At 39.7% G+C, this 25053-nt stretch overlaps 1 protein-coding gene and 1 non-coding gene across 3 annotated transcripts in view; one reads left to right on the top strand and one right to left on the bottom strand.

Annotated features, from left to right (window-relative positions):
* The window catches only part of ADIPOR2 (adiponectin receptor 2), a 79855-nt gene that overhangs the window by 29782 nt on the left and 25020 nt on the right, over positions 1-25053 (bottom strand). Inside the window, exons 1-2 of one of the 2 annotated variants that reach the window (XM_036251365.1) lie at positions 11143-11179; positions 8917-9170 (exon numbers count right to left, since the gene is read on the bottom strand). In XM_036251365.1, coding sequence (XP_036107258.1) covers positions 8917-9084 — 168 coding nt within the window. In that variant the 5' untranslated portion in view covers positions 9085-9170; positions 11143-11179. Of the gene's footprint in view, positions 1-8916; positions 9171-11142; positions 11180-25053 lie in introns of those variants that run through there. The other variant, XM_036251366.1, reaches the window with a different exon arrangement.
* Positions 20979-21082, top strand: LOC118624807. The gene has a single exon (XR_004958476.1). It is a non-coding gene; the product is annotated as a U6 spliceosomal RNA (small nuclear RNA).

Below are 25053 nucleotides of genomic sequence, written 5' to 3'. Positions count from 1 at the left end.
TTCCTCTTCTCCACTTCTGATCAGCCTTTACGAAGCATTCAGTTACACAGTCACTTCTAGAAACTGCCAGAGGTATTACTTGCTTCATCATCATCAATTATATATGAGCATATTTCAGAACAGTTCAATGTGTACATTGAAAACCTTTGAAAACATTTCTTATTATCAAGAAATTGATAAAAGTGTATAATCTTATTTTTAACTAGAAAGGAACACACACATCATCTAATGTTCTATGACATATGAAAAAAACAAATTCAAGGAAATTAAATAACCTATTTTATAAGGCTAGATGATAGGTTTTCCGATCCTGTGTCCAACAACATGGTCAACACTCTTCTATTTCTGTTTATTACATTTCTACTTCCTTTAAGATAACCCCAGTCATTGAACAAACAATCCTAAAATTTATATGAAATGAGAAAGGACTTGAATAGTCATAAAGACTTGAGAAAGAACAACAAAGCTGGAGGCATCACATGTCCTTACTTCAAAACATATTACACAGCTACCATACTGCCAAAGCTACCATATGGCAGTATGATACTGTCATAAAGACATAAATACAGACCAATGGAACAGAAGAGAGAACCAGAAATAAGCCCACACATATATAGTCAAATAAAAGAGTAGCAAACTACACAATAAGGAAAAGACAGTTTCCACAAAAGAATGTTCAAAAGAATGAAATTATAACCTTATCTTACACCATATACAAAAATCACTTTGCAATAACTAAAAAAAAAAACAAAAAACCTTAAATATAAGACCCAAAACTGTAAATCTCCTAGAAGAAAACATAGAGGAAAGGTTTCATAATATTGGTCCTGGCAATGATTTCTTGGATATGACACCAAAAGCAATATTAGACAAGTGGGACTACATTACACTAAAAAGCTCCTGCACAGCAAAGAAAACAATCAGGCTATGGAATAGGAGAAAATATTTGCAATCCACATATCCTATGAGGCGTTAATATCCAAAATATATAAGGAACTCCTAACAACTCAATAGCAAAATAATAAATAACCTGCTTTAAAAATTGGCAAAGGGCTTGAATACACATTTTTCCAAAGACATACAAGTAGCCAAAAGGTATATGAAAAAGATACTCAATATCACTAATCATCAGGGAAATGCAAATCAAAATTACAATGAGATACCACATCACATTTGTTAGGATGGCCATTATCAAAAAGAAAATAATGCCCTGGCCGGTTTGGCTCAACGGTTAGAGCATTGGCCTGCGGTCCAGAGAGACCGGGGTTCGGTTCCCACTAAGGGCACGTACCCTGGTTGCAATTTGTCCCCGGCCCTGGTTGGGTCGAGCAGGAGGCAGCCACTCGATGTGTCCCTTTCACGTTGATGTTTCTCTCTCTCTCTTCCTCTCTTTCCCTCTCACTCTATCTGAATAAAAAATGGAAAAATGTCCTCGGATGAGGATAAAAAAAAAGAAAGAAAATAATAAGTTGAGGAGGATGTGGAGAAATTAGAAACTTTGGGCACTGTTGATGGGGATGTAAAATAATGCAGTTGCTATGGAAAGCAGTACGTATAGAAGTTCCTCAAAAAAAATTAAAACTAGAACTGCCATATGACCAGTAATCCCCTTTCTGGGTATTAATCCAAAAGAACTGAGACCATATCTTGAAGAGATATTTGCAGCATTATTCACAATAGCCAAAAGGTGGAAACAACCTAAATGTCTCTAGTGGAAGAATGGATAAAGATGATGCGCTAGATATATACAATGTAATATTATTCAGCTTTCAAAAAAGAAGTCTTGCCCTGGCCAGTATGGTTCAGTGATTAGAGCATCGGTCTGTGCACCCAAGGGTCTCGGGTTCGATTCCCGGTCAAGGGCACGTACCTGGGTTGCAGGTTTCACCACTGGGTGTGGGAGACATTTTGCATGGCATCCATTTTGTTAAAATCTGCTCTGCCATCACCTTCCCCAAGGCAGGATGTCTCTGCCTTCTGCATTTCTTTATCTCTACATTTCTTTAAGTAAAATCTGCTCTGCCATCTCCTGCCCCAAGGCAGGATATCTCTGCTTTATCTCTGCATTTTGAACCATTTACTCAATCTTTTGTTCCACCGGTGCTTGGGGTGGTTACTCAATAACTATCGCTTGATAACAAATGATCTTGTTTTTCCTGCCCTATATATTGTGTAAATTTCCCCAGAATAAACGAGACTTGATCAGAGCCCTGTCTTGTCTCCATTTCTCGTGTCTCTTGTCCCTCCTCATCCTCACTCCCCCTCTAGAGTCCTCGTTGCTCGACCTGCGGGACGGGTCAACTGGGCACCACCCCAGTCAGGGTGCATGTAGGAGGCAACCAATCAATGTATCTCTCTCACATGGATGTCTATCCCTCTCCCCATACCCCTTCTACTCTCTTTAAAAAAAAAAAAAAAAAAGGAAAAAATATCCTTGGGTAAGAATTAACAAAATAAATAAATAAACAGGAAAAAAAAAAAAACTCGTATGCTTCAACATGGACAAATCTTAAGGACATTATGTTGAGTGAAATAAGCCAGTCACAGAATGACAAATACTGCATGATTCCACTTAGATGAGGTATCTAAAGTAGTCAAACTCATAGAAACAAAGTAGAATGGTGGTTGCCAGGGGCTAGGGATAGGGGAAATGAAGAGTTATTATTCAACTGGTATAGTTTCAGTCATGCAAGATGAATATATTCTAGAGATCTGCTGTACAAAAACATGCATATACACTAAGTCCTCAGTCGACATCAATAGGTTCTCAGAAATTCCAACTTTGATACGACATCTAACAAAACCAATCTTACCATTGGCTAATTGATATCATTAAGATTTAAGTTTCTAAAAATAAAAGATTTAAGTTCCTATAGCAAAAACATTAACACTGGCCACAAAAACACGGCCAAACTTCTAAAAAAGACCCAAAACACTTCTAGTATTAAACAATGAAATAAATGTGAGCTATACATACACCAGAGAATAATTAATAAAACCAGTAAGAGAATGATTTTCCAACCCACTTATTCCAGTTCAGGGTCACGGGTGGCCAGAGCATCTCCCTGCAGCTTAGGGCACAAGGAAGGAATCTACTCTAGAGAAAACACCCTTCCATCACAGAGTGTATCACACACACACCCACACTCACTCAGAATGGAACAGTGCTGATTCACCAAGAAACCTAACATGCAAATCTTTGGAATGTGGGAGGAAATCCACGCAGACATGGGGAGAACAGACAAACTCCACAGACATTGGCCCCATCCTGGAATTTTTTTTTTTTTACACATCAACATTATAATTAGACCACGTTAAATAAAATGACATTATTCAAGGACCTGCTATAGTTAAAAATAATGTATTAAAAATTTGTTAAGAGATGACTTCCGGTCAAGATGGTGGCACAGGCAAACACAGTATTGTGTCCTCCCACAACCACATCAAAATTACAACTAGCCCTGGCCGGTTTGGCTCAGCGGTTAGAGCGTCAGCCTGCAGTCCAGAGAGACCCGGGTTCAGTTCCCGCTAAGGGCACGTACCTCGGTTGCAGTTTGTCCCCGGCCCTGGTTGGCTGTGCAGGTGGCAGCCACTCGATGTGTCCCTTTCCCGTCAATGTTTCTCTCTCTCTCTCTCTTCCTCTCTCTCTCTCCCACTCTGTCTGAACAAAAAATGGAAAAATGTCCTCGAGTGAGGATAAAAATAAAAAATGGAACAACAAACTGATGTAATCATTGTTTCTCTCTCTCAAAAAATCAATCAATCAATAAAATTAAAAAAAAATTACAACTAAACTAACTAACAACCATCACTCAAAACCACCTGAAATGGAAGTCCTACAACTACAAAATTAAAGGAACAGCCACATCGAGCCCTGGCCGATTTAGCCTAGTGGTTAGAGCGTCGGCCTGCGATCCAGAGAGTCCCGGGTTTGCCCACTGAGGGCACGTACCTCAGTTGCAGTTTGTCCCCGGCCCTGGTTGGGTTGTGTGGGTGGCAACCACTTGATGTGTCCCTTTCACATCAATGTTTCTCTCTCTCCCTCCCTCCCATTCTATCTAAACAAAATATCGGAAAATTTCCTCAGGTGAGAATAAAAAAAGAAAAGAAACAGCCACATCGAGACTGGTAGGAGGGGCGGAGGCACAGATGGGCTGGTCCCACATCCACATGTGGCCGATAAAAATCAAGGGGACACCTCGGCTCAGAAGGTCCTCCTTGAGAAGTGAGGAATCCCTGTCCCACACTAGGCACCCAGCTCAGGGTTCCAGTGCCAAGAAGAGAAGTCCCTATCACTTCTGGCTGTAAAAACCAGCGGGAACTGGGGTTGAGGAAGGCTGAGGCTTCTGGAGCCCCAGGCAGCTCCTCTTAAAGGGCCCGCTCACCGACTTACTCGGACTTGCTCTCTCTGAGCTCCAGCATGGGGGAGGCAGCTCAAAGGGCACCAGAGACATATGGGGAAGAACTTTGTTTGGCATTGGGGTGAGGGCTGGAGAGGCAGCTTTCTCCTGGACAGACATGCTGGCGGAGGCCTTTGTTCCTTTGGTGAGCCCTTCCCCCACAAGGCCAGCAGACTTCCCAGCAACCTGGCTCACACTATTTGCCCTGCCCTGGTGATTCCCTGAGGCCCTGTCCCACTCAACTTTCAGGCCCATCCAAGCAGTTACCAGTTGCTTTACCATAGGATTTCCTGTTGGATCCTGCTTCAGATTTTCCTAAATTCTCTCAAACAAGCAGCATCTGGTCTCAGTGAGCCCCATATCTCTTGTTAAGTGGCCCCAGGCCTGGCATGAGAAGCAGCCAGCCTTGATTCACAACTTGGCTTTGCCTGGGCATCTCCAAGCCCAGCACAAGCAGCAGCCATCTGTAGATCACTCTGTAGCTTATTCCGAGTGGCCCTGGGTAGAACACAGGCAGTGACTGACCTGGCCCCAGAACCAGCACACACCCAGTGGACAGCTTCAGAACACTGCAAAGCACTACCACTCAACTACCTCTACAAGTGATAAACTCAAGGAATAGACTCAATGGGTACCAGAGCCCTGCTGAAGTAAGCCTTGCTCTGTGTGGTGGGCCCCTGCACAGCTGATCACCCAATCAGAACTGCAAAAAGAAAAAAGAATCCAAAAAAATGATGATAGTGTAAGGAGCCTCTGGGACAATTTCAAGAGTGCCAACATTCGCTTCTTGGGGGTGCCAGAAGGAGAACAGAGAGAACAAGAAATCGAAAACCTATCTGAAACAATAATGGCAGAAAACTTCCCTAACTTGGTGAAGGAAATAGACATACAAGTCCAGGAAGCACAGAGAGTCCCAAACAAGATGAACCTCAAGAGGCCCACACCAAGACACATCATCGTCAAAATGCAAAAGGTTCAAGACAAAGAGAGAATCTTAAAAGCAGCAAGAGAAAAGCAGTTAGTTACTTACAAGGGAGTTTCCGTAAGACTGCCAGCTGATTTCTCAAAAGAAACGTTGCAGGCCAGAAGGGAGTGGCAAGAAATATTCAGAGTGATGAAAAGCAAGAACCTACAACCAAGATTACTCTATCCTGCAAAGCTGTCTTTTAGAATCAATGGCCATATAAAGAGTTTCCCAGACAAGAAAAAGTTAAAGGAGTTCATCATCACCAAATCATTATTATATGAAATGCTGAAGGGTCTTCTTGAAGAAAAAGATCAAAAATATGAACAAAATGTCAATACATATCTATCGACAACTGAATCTACAAACAAAATGAACAAGCAGAACAGAAACACTCTCATCGATACAGAGAACATTTTGTCGGTTGCCAGGTGGAAAGGGGGGTAGGGGAAATGGGTGAAAAAGGTGAAGGGATTAAGAAGTACAAACCTCAAAGGGAAGGGGGGGGGGGGCGAGAATAAACCAAAGAACTTATATGTATATATGCATAACCAATGGACATAGTCAATGGTGGGGAAGGGCAGGAGGGGGGTGGGAGTGGGGAGGAGGGGGGGTCAGTAGGGGTAAAAGAGGAATACCTGTAATACATTCAGCAATAAAAATAAATTTTAAAAAAACTTGTTGTTGCCCTAGCCGGTTTGGCTCAGCAATGGTTAGAGTGTTGGCCGGCGGACCAAAGAGTCCCGGGTTCAGTTCCCCCAAAGGGCACATACGTCAGTTGCCATTTGTCCCCACCCTGGTTGGGGTTGTGTGAGTGGCGACCAGTCGATGTGTATCTCTCTCTCTCTTCCCCACTCTCTCCCTCCTGCTCTATCTGAAGATAAATACAAAAAATATCCTTGGGTGAGGATAAAAAAAAAAGGAAATTGTAAGAGGGTAGATTTCATGTTATGTGTTTACTACAAAAAGAAAAAGAAAAAAAATTATTTAAGAAAGTCATTTGTCCAAACCTAGTGATAATTCTCATTAGCTGAATACAACTATTTAAGCCTTATAGTAGCAACTGAGGGAAACACACCTTGCTCAGCCTAGATAGGAACATCTTAGCTGCTAGTACATATTACTATAAAGTGGCAACAAGAATGCAGTCTTAAATGTGAAAGGAAGTTCTTGCCCAAGACATCCATCAAATTTCTTTTTAAACAGTAATGCTAGTTTAAAGGCCAAATTATACTTAATAGTTGCTGAAAGCAAATAGTTATTTTAATCCTATAAACTACTAATCTGCCTGTGTATGTGCAAAACATGCACGCAAATAATCAGTCACTATAGCACAGTCTAGTATAAAGCTAGCTTGCAAAGTAGTACCAAGAATAAAAGGAGACATGACCTTAAATTTCTTGCCACAATAGCCTATATTGTTCCAAAGCCCTGGTGAAATTCTTATAAAAGACTTCAACAGACAAAGACAACCCGCTGGAATTCAAACCAGCACCACTATTATCCACATAATAAGCATATCTCTTAGAATGGTAAAAATGCATTTTCAAGTAGAGGCTTTTGAAATGTTTTTAACTATAACCCACAGTAAGAAATGCATATATTGCTCGGCCGGTGTCACCCCATGGACTGAGAGGTCCCGGTTCAATTCCCAGTCAGGGCACATGCCTGGTTTCGGGCTCAATCCCCAGCAATTGGCATGCAGGAGGCAGCTAATTGATGTTTCTCTGTCACATCGATGTTTCTCTCTCTCCTTCCTTTCTCTATAAAAAGAAAATTTAATTTAAAAAAAAGAGAAATGCAGCCCTGCAGTTTTGCTCAGTGGTTTGAGTGTTGGCCCGCAGACCAGAGTCCTGGGTTCGGTTCCTGCTAAGGGCACTTGCCTCAGTTGCAGTTTGTCCCCGGCCCCGGTTGGGGTCTTGTGGGTGGCAACCAGTCAATGTGTCTCTCTCACATCGATGTTTCTCTCTTTCTCTTCCTCCCTCTCTCCCTCCTGCTCTGAGAACAAATGCAGAAATGTCCTCAGTTGAGGATAAAAAAAAGAGAAGAAATGCATATATTATTCATATAAAGAAATAAGTATAACTAAACTATTTCATCAAATAAGAGTTTGTTTAGATGTATATTACTGTATACATGCGGCTCAATAATATTTATTCTATTTTGCTGTTTAATTTTTGACTTAATTTTTTGGCCTTTAGTACCAAAATTAATTTCACAAACTACTAATGGCGACAACCTACCATTTGAGAAACACTGTACTAGAGTCAGAACATTGAATGCATGCTACATTAATTCCAAGGTTTCAAAGCACACAGCAAAATGTCTATAGCGATGTCTTTCTGATTCTATTTACAGATATTTCTACCTTTGTTCTCCCTAAATGTAATTGCTTGAATAATTGAAAAGTTGCTCTTTTCTCTGGGAAGTGAAAGATTAAAATCTGCCTTGTCTTCTCAGAACTCTACTGACTTCCAAGGTCAGATAAACCATATCTGCAGAAGTATTTCTAACATGTAATCAGAATTTCTCCAGAGATATAAATGATAATGTCATCACTAAAGCACTACACAACCTATTTCCTTTCGCAAATAACGTAAAGCAGATTATGATTTTAAGTGTCAACAGAAAAGGTATAACTGCTTGACCAGTGTGGCTCAGTGGTTGAGCGTCGACCCATGCACCAAAAGTTCACCGGTTAGATTCCCGGTCAGGGCACATGCTCAGGTTGCTGGCAATCCCCAGTGGGGGCGTGCAGGAGGCAGCCAATCAATGTTCTCTCTCATCGATGTTTTTCTAATTTTTTTTTTTTTTTATCCTCACCCGAGGACATTTTTCGATATTTTGTTCAGATAGAGTGGAAGAGAAAGAGAGAGAAACATCAATGTGAAAGGGACACATCGAGTGGTCGCCACCCACCCGACCCAACCAGGGCCGGGGACAAACTGCAACCGAGGTACGCGCCTTTAGCGGGAATCGAACCCAGGTCTCTTTGGACCACAGGCCGACACTCTAACCGCTGAGCCAAACCGGCCAGGGCTCATCAATGTTTTTCTCTCTCTCCCTCTTCCTTCCTCTCACTCTAAAATCAATAAAGACAAATATTTTGTAAATTATTTTAAAAGAAAAGGTATAGCCCTGGCCAGTTTGGCTCAGCGGTTAGAGCGTCGGCCTGCGGTCCGGAGAGACCCGGGTTCGGTTCCCGCTAAGGGCACGTACTTCGGTTGCAGTTTGTCCCCGGCCCTGGTTGGTCATGCGGGTGGCAGCCACTCGATGTGTCCCTTCACATCGATGTTTCTCTCTCTCTCTCCCTTCCCCTCTCTCCCTCCCACTCTATCTGTACAAAAAAATGGAAAAATATCCTCGGGTGAGTATTAAAAAAAAGAAAAGGTATAACTATGAAATCAAGCAGATTTAAGAATAAAAGACTTCAAATTATCCTGAACAAAAACTTACAAATGTGCTCAAGGTTCCTTTGCAAAACCCCTTCCTCTCTCCAGCCACACTCCCATAAATTTTTGTTTTACTTACCATCCTAACACTTCAACTTACTTTTTTATGATGGGTAGAAAGAAGAGATGCCTCTAAAACAGGCTCCAAATCTCCTTGGTGGTTGTCATCATTACCTCTTGTACCATCAAGTTTGGGCCCTTTTCTGAGCCGTATTTCTGGCTCTGGAGTCCTGCTGCACTCCAATCGGTTTTTCGCTGTCTCGTTCATGGGATACACAAGCCTTTCTTACAAAGAGGTCTTTCTTTCTGTCCCTGCTTCTTGGGAGGGTGGACTTTCAGGATAGTGAGTTGACCCTAAAGAGAGGAAGGTTTTTAATTTAACATATTTTAAACACATTAAACAAGTGTGGTTTAATACGTGGAAAAAATACTCAGTAATCATTAATAACAATAAAACAATCATGTATTTAAAAAACCTGTATTTGATAGGAAAGACTTCCAAAATTTATTTTTAAATAAAAAAAGCAGGATCAAGAAAACATATATAATGTGTTCCCACTTATGTATTATAAAAATATATAATTGTATATGTACATAGGATAATTATTGAAACTATTCAAAATTGTGCTCTTGGTACAGAAATGCATAGGGAAGAATATAGAGTCTGGAGTGAGAAGATTTGCTTTTCATTTTGTTCTACTTACATATTTTTGCCACATAATACACATTACTTTTTCAATTAAAAACATACGTAAGTATAGAAAGAATATATGTGGATTTTATGCAATATAGCTGGGTTTTACATATTCAATCTCATTTAGACATTACAATAACCACCCTATAAGGTATTTTTATTTCTATTTCACAGGAAACCAAAATTCATCATACATTGTTTGAAATAAACAGGACCAAATCTCTAACTTATATAGCATATATTATTGGTAATGTTTTACATTTAAATTGCTTAATGTCTGATTTTTTCAATATTTTTTAGTTGTTTTGAACTCTTACTAGACTACCCTGGAAGAAAAACAAAATTCAGAATCAGGGCATACTTTTATATCCATGTGAGTTCTTAGAAAATCCTATACACATGAATATTTAATGAATATTTGACAGATGATATTTAAATGTTAAGTGTTTTATAAAAACACTTTCAGAAATCATCCCTATCTCTCTAAACCGGATTACAATAAGTTTCTTAGAGTCCTTGCTTTATCTCTTAATTCACAGTACAAAAGCTTACTTTTATTAATATTTAGAGAAAGAAAGGAGAGAGGGAGAAGGAATGGGAGAGAGAGAGAGGGAGGGAAGGAGAGAGAAAGGGAGGTAGGGAGGGGTAGAGGGGGAAGAGGTGGGGGGAGGGACATCAATCATTTGCCTCCCATATGCGCCCTGACTGGGGATCAAACCCAAAACCTGGATATGTGCCTGACTAGGAATTGAACCCACCACCTTTTGGTGTATGGGAAGACTCTCCAACCAACCAAGCCACACTGGCCAGAGCCAAAAGCTTATTTTAGACATTTAGTTACATATCCAAATAAGGCGATTATCCTAGGCAATCCAACTAGAAATACAAAAATAGGAAGGAACCAAGGTACATGTTATGCTCATAAATCCCATGAGATTAGAAGTTCTCACTAGGGGAAAGGAGGAGTAAGGCAAGGTGGGAGGGCCTGGATACCATAAAAGGTATATTTAGTGTTCATATATGTGGGTACACAAGACTTAGTCAAGAATTCTAATTAAACTAAGAATTAGTTTGTTACTTCCATAAATCATGTGACTTTGCTGCAGTGTTTTCAAAGTTTTGGGAGCAATAACACAAAACTTTAAGGATCACCAAACCTGGGTACATGCCTATCACATAAGGGCCTTAGCAAGCATATTTATAATAATGAGACTATAAACTATGCTATTAATACCCAATTTTGAAAGAGGAAACAATGCTAATGGATTTACATTCATTGGAAAGTAAGCTCAGAGATTGGGTAACTTATTCAAAACCATTAGTCTATAAATAAAGAACAGCTGGGATTTATATCTAGGTGATTCTGGCCCTCATGAAGTTCATGTGCTTTCTACTACCTAAAACACTAAGACTAGGAAAATAAAGATAAGAGCTTGGACCTGTGGACAAAATGGGGGTTATGTAATCAAACAGCCAAGTCCAGTGATGGAAAGTAACCTCACAGGGTGATATGATCATAAATTCCTAACTGGGCAGGTCATGGTGGGTGGTCACATTCCAGGCCTATAATTTCTTTAGTGAAAGGTTTAAGCAAGTACTATCCACTGTTCTTATACTTCTAGGTTAACACACCTTTGAGATGCCAGAAGTAATCCTCTTTTCCAGACCTGCAAGGAGCAAATAATCTTGTTAACTGTCCTATACCCTGCTTTTTCCCACCTTCAGGTAATCTTCATGTTCCCTTAATTCCAAAAGTATTAAAAGAAACTACAAAAATGGCATTCTCCAGAGTATCTGAGACTTAGCTTCCTGGCAACTGTCATCAGTTTGGCTTAAATAAACTCGTGTAAAAATTCTCTGCAGGTTTGAACATTTCTTACATTGGCAAACCCTGAAGTCATTTAGTTTACATGGCAAGTAAATTAAAGAATCAAAATCTTTATTATCAAACATAACAAGTAGAATAAAGCTTTCTGCAAAGCAGCCTTGAAATATGACCACACTGAATTTCTCATAAGCACGAGCTATGCATAGAGACATGTTGCTCATTTAGAATATAAACAAAATGCTCTAATTCTATTAGTTAGAATTGCTTTGTAATCTTCAACTCAGAATCAGAAAGCAAATAAGAAATAAGTTTTCCCAACAAATCTGTAAGGATTCTCCTTAAAATAAAAAGACATTTAAAAAATCAGTTTTCTGGTTCTTTGAAAAGATAAACAAGACTGATCAACCTTTTTAGCCTGACTCACCAAGAAACAAAGAGAGAGAATCCACATTAATAAAATCAGAAATGAAAGTGAAGTGACAATGGACATCACTGAAATACAAAGGATTATAAGAAAATACTATGAACAAATTATATGCCCACAAATTCGACAACCTAGGCGAAATGGACAAATCCTTAGAATCATATATTACTCCAAAACTCAACCGGGAAGTCAGAAAACCTAAACAGACCAATAACAATTAAGGAAATAGAAGAACTAATCAATAAAATCCCAGGAAATAAAAGCCCTGGTCCAAAGGGCTACACAGAAGTTTTACCAAACATTCAAAGAATAACTATCACCTATTCTCCTCAAACTATTCCAAAAAATTCAAGGGGAAGAAAGACTTCCAAATCTTTTTATGAGGTCATCATAATCCTAATCCCAAAACCAGATAAAGACACTACAAAGAAAGAAAATTACAGGCCAATATCCCTAATGAACATAGATGCCAAAATCCTGAACAAAATCTTAGCAATTGAATCCAGCATATATTAAAAAAATTACACACCATGACCAAGGATTTATCCTAGAGATGGAAGGCTGGTACAATATTCATAAATCGATAAATGTGATACACCACATGAACAAAATCTTTATTATCAAACATAGCAAGTAGAATAAAGCTTTCTGCAAAGCAGCAAGATAAAAATCATGTGATCATATCAATAGATGCTGGAAAAGCATTTGACAAAATCTAGCATTCATTTTTTTTTTAAATCCTCACCCGAGGATATTTTTTTCCATTTTTATCTTCAGATAGAGTGGGGGAGAAGAGAGAGAGAAGCGTCACACAAAAGAGACACATCGATTGGTTGCCGCCTGCACGACCCTGACCAGGGCCAGGGACTGAACTGCAACCGAGATACTTGCCCTTGACGGGAATCAAACCCACGACTCTTTGGCCAACGCTCTGCTGCTGATCCAACCCGGCCAAGGCCAGCATTTATTTTGATAAAAACGCTCAGCAAAGTAGGAACAGAAGGATCATATGTCAACAAAATAAAGGCCATATATGAAAAACCTACAGCCAACATCATACTCAATGGATGGATAAAAACTAAAAGCATATTTCCCTTAAGAACAGGAACAAGACACGGCTGTCTGCTTTCACCGCTGTTATTTAACACAGTACTGGAAGTCTTAGCGACAGCAATTAGACAAGAAGAAAAAAATAAAAGGTATCTAAATTGAAAAGGAAGAAATGAAACTGTCATTATTTGCACATGACATGATATGATATTGCACACTGAAAACCCTACAGGCTCCATCAAAATCTGCTACGTTTAATAAATGAATTTGGCAAAGTAACAGGCTACAAAATCAACATCCAAAAATCATTGGCATTTTTATACACCAATAATGAACATACAGAAAGAGAAACTAAAATCCCATTTACCATTGCAACAAAAAAATTAAGATACCAAGAAATAAACTTAACTAAAGAAGTAAAGGACATGTTCGCAGAAAACTACAGAACACTGAAAAAAGAAATAGAGGAAGATATAAAAACGTGGAAGCATATACCTTGTTCATGGATTGGAATAATTAACATCATTAAAAAGTCCAGCCCTGGCCAGTTTGGCTCAGCGGTTAGAGCGTCGGCCTGCAGTCCAGAGAGACCCGGGTTCGGTTCCCGCTAAGGGCACGTACTTCGGTTGCAGTTTGTCCCCGGCCCTGGTTGGTTGTGCGGGTGGCAGCCACTCGATGTGTCCCTTCACGTCGATGTTTCTCTCTCTCTCTCTCTCTCTCTTCCTCTCTCTCCCTCCCACTCTATCTGTACAAAAAATGGAAAAATATCCTCGGGTGAGGATAAAAAAAAAAATCCATACTACCCAAAGCAATCTATAGAGTCAATGCAATCCCCATTAAAATACCAATGACATAATTTCTCAAAACTAGAACAAACATTCCAAAAGTTTATATGGAACCAAAAAAGAACTCAAATAGCCACAGCAATCTTGAAAAAGAAGAACAAAGTAGGAGGGATCATAATACCGGATATCAGGTTATACTACAAAGCCACTGTAACCAAAACAGTCTGGTACTGGTACAAGAACAGGCATATAGATCAATGGAACAGAACAGAGAACCCAGAAATTGACACAAGACATTATGCTCAATTAATATCCGACAAAGATGGCAAGAACATACAATGGAATAAAGATAGCCTCTTTAATAAATGATGTTGGGAAAATTGGACAGCTACATGCAGAAAAATAAAACTAAACCAACTTATACCATACACAAAAATAAACTCCAGATGGATAAAAGACTTAAATGTGACTCGTGAATCCATAAAAATTCTAGAAGAAAATGTAGGCAACAAAATTTCAGAAATCACACTCACCAGAATTTTCACTGATACAATGCCTAAGGCAGAAAAAAACAAAAGAAAAAATTGCCCCAACCGGTTTGGCTCAGCGGTGAGAGCGTTGGCCTGTAGTCTGGAGAGATCCGGGTTTGGTTCCCACTAAGGGCACGTACCTCGGTTGCAGTTTGTCCCCGGCCCTGGTTGGTCGTGCAGGTGGCAGCCACTCGTTGTGTCCCTTTCACGTCGATGTTTCTGTTTCTCTCTCTCTCTGTCCCACTCTATCTGAACAAAATATCAAAAAATGTCCTCGGTTGAGGATTAAAAAAAGAAAAAATTAATACACAGGACTACATCAATCTAAAAAGCTTCTGCACAGCAAAAGAAACAAGCATCAAAATGAGCCCTGGTCGGTTTGGCTGAGCAGTTAGAGCGTCGGCCTGCGGTCCGGAGAGACCGGGGTTCGGTTCCTGCTAAGGGCACGTACTTCGGTTGCAGTTTGTCCCCGGCCCTGGTTGGTCGTGCGGGTGGCAGCTTCTCAATGTGTCCCTTTCACGTGGATGTTTCTCTCTCTCTCTCTCTTCCTCTATCTCCCTCCCACTCTATCTGTACAGAAAAAATGAAAAATGTCCTCGGGTGAGGATAAAAAAAAAAAAAAAGGAAAGGCAACCCACTATATGGAAGAGCATAACTGCCAACGATACATCAGATAAGGGGTTAATTTCTAAAATACAAAGAGTACTCATACAACTCAACAAAAGGAAGACAAAGAATCCAATTAAAAAATGGGCAGAGGGCCTAAATAGACACCTCTCCAAACAGGACATACAAATGGCCAAGAGACATATGAAGAAAATGCTCAACGTCACTAATCATCAGAGAGAGGCAAATTAAAACAACAATGAGGCATCACCTTACACCTGCCAGAATAGCTGCCATCAACAAATCATCAAACAGTAGGTGCTGATGAGAAAAGGGGACTGTAGTACACTACTGGTGGGAATGTAGACTGGTTCAGCCACTAGGAAAAACAATATGGTGTTTCCTCAAAAAATTAAAAACTGAACTGCCATTTGACCCAGTGATTCCACTTCTAGGAATAGCCCAAGAAGCCTGAAACACCAATCAAAAAGAATGTATGTTCCCCTATCTTTATAGCAGCACTATTTACACTTGCTAAGATCTGGAAACAGCTCAATTGTCCATCAATAGATGAAGGGATAAAAAAGCTATGGTACAGCCCTGGCCAGTTTTGCTCAGCGGTTAGAGCGGTGGCCTGGGGTCCAGAGAGACCTGGGTTCGGTTCCCGCTAAGGGCATGTACCTGGGTTGTAGTTTGTCCCCGGCCCTGGTTGGGTTGTGCAGGTGGCAGCCACTGGATGAGTCCCTTTCACATTGATGTCCCTCTCTCTCTCTCTCCCCCGCCCCCTCCTTCCCACGCTATTTGAACAAAAAATGGAAAAATGTCCTCAGGTGAGGATAAAAAAAAAAAGCTGTGGTACATATACACCATGGAATACTATGCAGCTGTAAGAAAGAAAGATCTCTTATCCTCTGAGATGACATGGAGGGACCTGGAGAATATTTTATACTAAGTGAAATAAGCCAGTCAGAGAAACAAGTATCACATGATCTCACTTATTTGTGGAATATAATGAACAAAATAAGGTGATAAACAAAATAGACCCAGAGACATAGAAGTAGGGTTCAGACTGACAACTTCAAAGGATGGGGTGGGGGGAGGAAAGAGATAAACCAAAGAACTTATGCATATAAGCATAACCAATGGACATAGACAACAATGTTGGGGTGGGGGTGGGGGTGGACAGGAGGAGGGTGTCTATGGGGAAAAAAGGAGAAACATCTGTAACAAAAATAAATTAAATAAAAAAATAAAAATAAAAATAAAAAATCAATTTCGAAGAAATGGCTGAGATCAATAGACAGTCTAATTTTTTTTTTTTTTATCCTCACCCAAGGACATTTTTGCACTTATCTTCAGATAGAGCGGGAGGGAGAGAGAGGGGAAGATAGAGAAAGAAACATCCATGTGAGAGAGACACATCGAGTGTTTGCCACCCACACGACCCAAACTGCAACCGAGGTATATGTCCCTAGCAGGAACCGAACCCAGGACTCCCTAGTCCCTCCCTAGAGGTCGACGCTCTAATCGCTGAGCCAAACCAGCCAGGGTTGCTTTCTAAATTTTTAAGTACAATGAAAGAAGAATGAACAAAAGACGGCACTATAAAATCTCCAATCAAAAAAAATTTAATTATATTCACCATTTTACATATTCTAAAGCAGAAAGGCCTACCAATATATTTAGAATTGTTGAAGGAAAAAAAAAATTTATGTCAACACTCAGGTTCCCAAAGATTTAACAAAACAGCCCAATACGAGAACACTGGAAACAACTGTAATCTACTATACATTTTAGTTTATTTCTAATGATAAAATGAAGTTCTACCAGATACAATACCTTGAAACACAAAGCAATCAATTCTAAGACTCTAAGGTAAAGTCAGAAGCAAGGTAAGGGTATCTCATTTATCACTGTTATTTAACTCTCCTGGAGGTTATAAACAACTACACAAAAGGAAAAAATGAAGACTATAAAATTATAACTACTTATACATTTTATCACAGTTTAGTTATAAACCCAAAAGAATCAATGGAAAAATATTACAATAAGAAAACTCATCAAAGTGATTGGATATAAAATTAATATATGGATATCAACAGCTTCCATCCTAAAAGCCCACAATATTTGGTTATTATGGAAAAAACTAATATACACAATAGAAAATAAAAGATAAAATACTTCAAAACAAGCCTTAAAATGCTACTGAAGATCTACAGAAATTTCTAGAACAGCGGTTTTGTTTGTTTGTTTGTTTATCCTCACCCGAGGACATTTTTTGTTTTCCATTTTTTGTGGCTGCCACCCACACAACCCAACCAGGGCCAGGGACAAACTCCAACCGAGGTACGTGCCCTTAGCAGGAACCGAACCCAGGTCTGTCTGGACCATAGGCTGACGCTCTAACCACTGAGCCAAACCAGCCAGGGCAGAACAGCAGTTCTCAACATGTGGGTCTCAACATGTGGGTCACAACCCCTCTGGGGGTTGAACAACCCTTTCACAGGGTCGCCTAACACATAACAGCAAAATTACAGTTATGAAGTAACAACGAAAATAATTTTATGGCTGGGAGTCACCACAACATGAGGAACTGTATTAAAGGGTCGCGGCATTAGGAAGGTTGAGAACCACTGTCCTAGAACTACTAAGTGAGTTGAGCACGGTCAACAGATAGAACATGAACACTCAAGTATCAATCACATTTCTATATACTAACAATAAACATGTGGAAACTGAAATTTAAAACAATGTCATTTACAATTACTTCAAAGAAATTTAAATACTTATGTATACACTTAAAATATATATAGGATCTCTTTCGTGAAATTACAAAATGCTAATGAAAGAAATCAAAGGTCTAAAAACAGCAACATTTAATATCCATGAACTGAACTACTAAATATAGTAAAGCATCAATACTTCCCAAATTCTTCTATAGGTTTAATGCAATTTCTATCAAGATCCTAGCAAGGATTTTTGTAGATAAAGACAAGCTTATTCTAAAATTTATATGGAAGGCACATGACCAGAATAGTTAAAACAAATAATGAAATGGAAATAATCCCTTGGGGAGAAAGGGGGAGAACCTCGACCTAAATAAACCTCACACCCTATATGAAAACTAACTCAAAATAGATCATGAACTTAAATATAAAATGTAAAACTTTTATTTAAAACATAGGAGAAAATCTTCAGGATCTATAGCTATGCAAAGAGTCTTGATACTTGACACCAAAAGCATGATCCATAATAAGGAAAAATGATAAACTGGACTTCATCAAAATTAACTTTACTACGAAACAGTCACTTTAGGCAGGATGTTTGCAGAATAATACCAGAGAGTAAGATGACTGGTATCAATCTGCCGGCCGGTGTGGCTCACTGGAGTGAGCGTCATCCCATGGACTGAGAGATCCTGGTTCGATTCCTAGTCAGGGCACATGTCCAGGTTGCGGGCTCCATCCTTAGCAGGGGACATGCAGGAGGCAGACAATTGATGTTTCTCCCTCACATCGATGTTTCTATCTCTCTCTCCCTTCTTCCCTTTCTAAAAAAAAATCAATAAAAACATATTAAAAAAAAAAAAAAAAGCTCTACAGATGTGTCAAAAGAAAAAAAAAAAGGCAAACCTACAGAGAAATATTTTTCAATAAATAAAAAGTGTCATTATAGGAGTCCATGATTGTACACCATACTTAAAATGAGTACAATATAGAAATGAAGAACAGATTGGTGGAAGCCAGGAATTAAGAAAGGTACGGGAGCCCTGGGCGGTTTGGCTGAGTGGTTAGAGCTTCGGCCTACGGACCAGAGAGTCCCAGGTTCTGTTCCCACTAAGGGTATGTACCTCGGTTGCAGTTTGTCCCCATCCCAGTTGAGGTCATGTGGGTGGCAACCAGTTGATGTGTCTCTCTCATATGGATGTTTCTCTCTCTCTCTTCCTCCTTCTCTCCCTCCCGCTCTATCTGAAGATAAATGCAAAAAAAAAAGAGTCCTCGGGGAGGGAGGAAGGGAGGGAGGGAGGGAGGGAGGGAGGGAGGGAGGGAGGGAGGGAGGGAGGGAGGGAGGGAAGGAAAGAAGGAAGGAAGGAAGGAAGGAAGGAAGGAAGGAAGGAAGGAAGGAAGGAAGGAAGGAAGGAAGGAAGGAAGGAAGGAAGGAGAATGAGAAGGAAGTGGATATGCCTATAACAGGGCACCATAAAATATCATTGAGGTGAAAGAATTGTTATGTATCTTGACTCTATCAATGTCAATATCATGTTTGTAATATTTTACTAAATATAGTTTTGCAAAATCTTACCACTAGGAGGAACTAGGCAAGGTATATGGGGGATCTCTCTGTATTATTTCTTAGAACTTCATGTAAACCTATAATTATCTCCAAATGAAAAGTTTAATTAAAGAAAAAAATAGCATACAAGTCCAGCTTCACGGTTATACATAATATTCCACACCAAAAATTTCAATGCAAGGAGTAGAAAATCATGCACATAGTTTCCCAATAAAACATGCATACAACAATGCTCTAACAGCACCTGGATACCAAAAAAAGCTTCCTAATACATCTCACCAAATTATGACAATGATAATGATTAAAACAACAGTAACAGGTTCCTCAAAAAGTTAAACACAGAATAACCAGGACTCGGCAATTCCACTAAAAGCATGGACTCATATACTTGTACACCAATATTTCCAATAGCCAAAATGTGGAAACAACACAAGTGTCCAGGGACAGATGAATGAAGAAATAAAATGTGGTATAAAAATACAATGGAATATTATTCAGCTATAAAAGAGTATGAAGTTCAGATTCATGATACAACAGAACAGAGGATATCTGGGCTATGGAAAGGGAGTAATGGGGAGTTATTGCTAATGGTTAGAGCTTTTGCTTTAGGTGATGGAAAAGTTTTAGCATAGATACTGGTGAAGGTTATACAACATTGTGAATGTACTTAATACTACTGAAATTGTAAGCTTAAAAATGGTCAAAATGATAAACTTCATGATGTGTGTATTTTATCACCATAAATGATAGTAACAGTAGCCATAACATATTCAGTGCTTACTATGTGTCAGGCACTATCTCTCTTTTTTTTTTATCTTTTTATTGTTGTTGTTAATCCTCACCAGAGGATATTTTTTCCCCAATGATTTTTAGAGAGAGTGGACGGAAAGGAGGGAAGGAGAGAGGGAGAAGAGGAAGAGAAACATTGATGTGGGAGAGAAACATCGATGTGAGAGAGACACATTGATGGGTAGCCTCCTGCACATACCCCAAATAGGGCCGGGGATCAAACTTGCAACCCAGGTACATGCCGCCCTTGACTGGGAATTGAACCCCAAACCTTTCGGCACTCAGGCCAACACCCTAACCACTGAGCAACACTGGCCAGGTTGTACTTGCTATCTTTTAAATAATGCAGAATTGCCTCATTTAAAACCCTACGAAATAGATACTATCAGAATTCCCATTTTATAGTTAAGAAAGTAAAGCAAGACACAGTTTGAGCAACACCAACTAGTAATTGGAGAACTAGAATTTCAATCTAGTCAGTCTCATTGCTGGTGTTCTTAACATATGCTACTTATATAATTTTATTAATAGATGATTAACATTAGCAAAGAAAATCTCAATTCATTGACTCTTATTTGGGGAATGAATATAAAGAAAATTATTTTTAAAAGTCAGTATCATTATAGTCTGGCTGGTGTGGCTCAGTAGATCGAGCGTTGTCCCATGGACTGAGAGGTCCCAGTTTGATTCCTGGTCAGGGCACATGCCCAGGTTGTGGGCTCAATCACCAGTGGGGGGACATGCAGGAGGTGGCCAATTGTGGATGTTCTCCCTCACTGATGTTTCTATCTCTCTCCCTCTCCCTTTTCTCTTTCTGAAATCAATAAAGAAAAAAGTTATTTCGAAAAGAGAATTTAAAATAAATAAAAGTCAGTAACATTACAAATTGGGGGAATAAAGGAAGATAAAAATGTACTTCGCCTGGCCGGTGTGGCCAGTGGTTCAACATCGACCCACGCACCAAGAGGTCGCTAGTTCGATTCCCAGTCAGGGCACATGCCCAGGTTGCGGGCCATATTCCCAGTCGGGGAGCATCCTAGTGGTGACCAATCAATGCTCTCTCTCATCGATGTTTCTATCTCTCTCCCCCTTCTCCATTCCTCTCTAAAAACCAATAAAGGAAAAAAATTTTTTTAAGAAATGTATTTAAAAAAACATGGTCAGTACTCGCTTCGGCAGCACATGTACCAAAATTGGAACGCTATAGAGATTAGCATGGCCTCTGCACAAGGATGACATGCAAATTCATGAAGCGTTCCATTTTTTTTAAAAAAACACAAAACATGGCCAGTTTATACCCTGGCCAGTGTGGCTCAATGGTTAGAGTGTTGGCCCTCATGCTGACAGGTCGAGGCTTCAATTCCCAGTCAAGGGCACATACCTGAGTTGCAGGTTCGACCCCCGGCCTCCACTGGGGCAAGGGCAGGAGGCAACCAATCAATGTGTCTCTCTCACATCGATGTTTCTCTTCTCTCTCTCTGTCTCTCTCCTCCCTTCCTTCCCCTCTCTCTAAAAATCAATGGAAAGCCCTGGCCTGTTTGGCTCAGCGGTTAGAGAGTCAGCCTGTGGTCCACAGAGACCCGGGTTTGGTTTCCACTAAGGGCACCTACCTCAGTTGCAGTTTGTCCCCGGCCCTGGTTGGTCGTGTGGGTGGCAGCCACTCGATGTTTCCCTTCATATTGATGTTACTCTCTCTCTCTTCCTCCCACTCTATCTGAACCAAAAAAAAAATAAAATAAAAAGGAAAAATGTCCTCGGGTGAGTATAAAAAATAAATAAAAATCAATGGAAAAAATATCCTTGGGTGAAGATTAACACCCCCCCCTCCCAAAAAAAGCACACATGGTCAGTTAGAGCCCATAGAGACCACACCTGAAAAAGAAAAATGATACCAAATTAAAGTTTTAAGAACTGTGAAGATTATGAAGGCTACATTTCAGGAAAATATACTGCAGTACTTATATCACCTTTTTTTCTAGTAAACTTTTTACTGATGTAAAAAAATACATCCAGCCCTGGCCAGTTTGGCTCAGCGGTTAGAGCGTCGGCCTGCGGTCCGGAGAGACCCAGGTTCGGTTCCCGCTAAGGGCACGTACTTCGGTTGCAGTTTGTCCCCGACCCTAGTTGGTCGTGCGGGTAGCAGCCACTCGATGTGTCCCTTCATATCGATGTTTCTCTCTCTTTCTCCTTCCTCTCTCCCTCCCCACTCTATCTGTACAAAAAATGGAAAAATATCCTCGGGTGAGGATTAAAAAAAAAAAATACATCCAGTAAAGAACAAAAAGTACACAAAGTTAGCAAAGTATAAATGCTGTTTAACCAGCAAGAAACAACATTCCAGTACCCAGAAAACCCCTCTCCCCATCACTATACAGGTTTTTTAAGTGTTAACTTTAAGAGGCCTAATCCCTTGCCAGTTAAAATGTGATAAAAATCTTCCAGCAAGGTTCTCTGAGATTTAAGCCAGCCAGGTTAACATATCTACTACTTATTTGAAGTGATTAAAAGAGAAAAATGTAAGGGGGTGGGTGGAGGTGAAAGAGGGCATAGAGGGGATAAATGGTGATGGAAAAATGAAAAGAAAAAAGTAGATAATACAAAAAAATTAAAAAATCTGGTACATTTAATATCCTTGCGAGTTTCATTGTTGAAACAAACGATTCCATTCCTAAAAATAATCCTATTCCATTATTAGTAGCTGTGATATGTATCCACTGTATTTTACTTCACAATAAAGTCTGAAAGAAGAGGTAATGAGGAACACAGCATACCAATACCATCACGTGGAACATTTTGTACCACTCAGGTTTCCAATCAAGGAAAAGCATGAACTTGACACCAGAAATCTCATTAACCATGTACCAATTTCAAACACATTCTTCAGTGTGGAATGATACCAGAAATCTCATTAACCAGGATATAACTTTTATTTTATTTATTTATTTTTTTATCCTCACCTGAGGATATTTTTCCATTTTTCGTACAGATAGAGTGGGAGGGAGAGAGAGAGAGAAAAACATCGATGTGAAGGGACACATCGAGTGGCTGCCACCCGCACGACCAACCAGGGCCGGGGACAAACTGCAACCGAATTACGTGCCCTTAGCGGGAACCGAACCCGGGTCTCTCCGGACCGCAGGCCGACGCTCTAACCGCTGAGCCAAACTGGCCAGGGCAGGATATAACTTTTAAGTCACTTTTAAGTTGGCTACTTTCACCTTAGAGGAAGCCAACAACAGCATGGGACATATTTTGCAGCCTATCCTCTGCCACTGAATAATCTAATTATAGAACCAGAAAGTGATGCCACTACATTTAAACTATTACACCCCACTCACTGTGTACCAACCAATACAAGAAGATATGGCACCACTGGCCCTTAGAATTTTAAGACTTAAATGTCCTAATTTTTAACACCTTCAAAAGTCATGACAGATGGTAACTTAATTTGTAAGAGGTAACAACAATCTCTATCTACTGCATACATGATTGTGAGGACTAAGTAAGTTAACAGAGACAAAGCACCAAAAATTAATTGAAGTCATGCACTGTGAGGTTAGTAGTAGAACAGGAAGTCTAGTAAGAAAACCTAGCCAAACATCAAGTACCTACAGTTCAGATAATGGTACTCACATCTGAATATTCTGCAGTCTCTAGTCACAACAAACACTAATGACAAACAAGTATTGTTTATATTTATTTATTTATTTATTTATTTATTTATTTTAATCCTTACTTAAGGACATTTTTGCATGTATTTTCAGATAGAGCTAGAGGGAGATAGGGAGGAAGAGAAAGAGAAACATCAATGTGAGTGAGACACATCGAGTAGTTACCACCCACACAACCCCAACCGGGTACATGCCCTTAGCGGGAACCGAACCCAGGTCTCTCCAGACCACGGGCTGACGCTCTAGGATGTCATGACACTTTAGGATATCATGACATAAACCATTGATCCAAACCGGCCAGGGACAAACAAGTATTGTTTAAAAGCCACCTTAGCCCTGGCCAGCCTGTGGACTGGAGAGTCCCAGGTTCTGTTCCCCCTAAGGGCACATACCTCAGTTGCAATTTGTCCCTGGCCCTGGTCGGGGTCCTGTGGGTGGCAACCAGTCGCTGTGTCTCTCTCACGTTGATGTTTCTCTCTCTTCCCCCTCTCTCCCTCCCGCTCTATCTGAAGATAAATGCAAAAATGTCCTCGGGTGAGGAAAAAAATTAAAAAATAAAAGTCACCTTTATGTCATGACATTCTAAATTTCTGCACTTACCTTTGTTGTTTTTATTAAAAGTTTTATTAATTTTTAGAGCAAGAATAAGAGAAATATCAATGTGAGAGTGAAACCTCAATCGCTGTCTCCTGCATACCCCCTACCAGGGGGATCAAGCCCACAACCTGGACATATGCCCTGACCAGGAATCAAACCTGCAACCTTTTGGAGCATGGAACAAAACCAACTGAGCCACAACAGACAGGGCCAATTCACCTTTGTTTTTGATTTGGAAGAAAGGAGGCATCCACATGATTTAAAAAAAAAAAAAAAAGCAAAGCATAAATTTAACTTTAGAATAAATGGCTGAAGCTCTAGCTCACAATCGTATGATGAACAGGAAAAGTATGAAAATAACAAAATCTACATAACCAATACTTAGTCTTCTTTCATTAAGTAATGTAAAGAATTGAACCCAATACATGATTTCAAAATATGTAATGGGCTCAATTCTTTATATTACCAAATGAAAATCATTCAGTCTTTCAAACATTCTGAAATGTCTCTGGTGATGGGATCCTACAAGTGTTTCTTCAAATATTTGATCAGTGTGACTCTGTCAAAGGCATCATCCATTTTGTTCAGTTCTCCACAATGATGATATCCACAGATTTGTTGCAAATCACTATTAATTCAAGTTTGAATAATCCGGATTAAGTAATTCTTATTCATTTAACTTTTTCATAAAGGATCAATTTTCTAATATCTGCTCATTTCCTGGGGTCTTTACTGGAGTCTGCCAAATTCCTTTATATACTATATAGAGTAAGAAGTTCAGAACTAGATACAATTTCACTAAGTTTCTTTAAATAATTACAATTACAAATATGTGATACAAAGTATACATGCAAAATACAAGACCAACACATTAATACCTAGGCACCTACAATCAAGTTTCTCCTAAATTCCTGAATGTTTGTATAATTTTTATTAACTGTAATGAGTTACCTTTTTTGTTTTAAATAAT

This window comes from Molossus molossus, unplaced genomic scaffold, assembly GCF_014108415.1.
Source record: "Molossus molossus isolate mMolMol1 unplaced genomic scaffold, mMolMol1.p scaffold_m16_p_10, whole genome shotgun sequence".
Lineage (NCBI taxonomy): Eukaryota > Metazoa > Chordata > Mammalia > Chiroptera > Molossidae > Molossus > Molossus molossus.
Note: the sequence above shows the minus strand (reverse complement) of the source record. Positions and strands in the feature narration are given on the sequence as shown.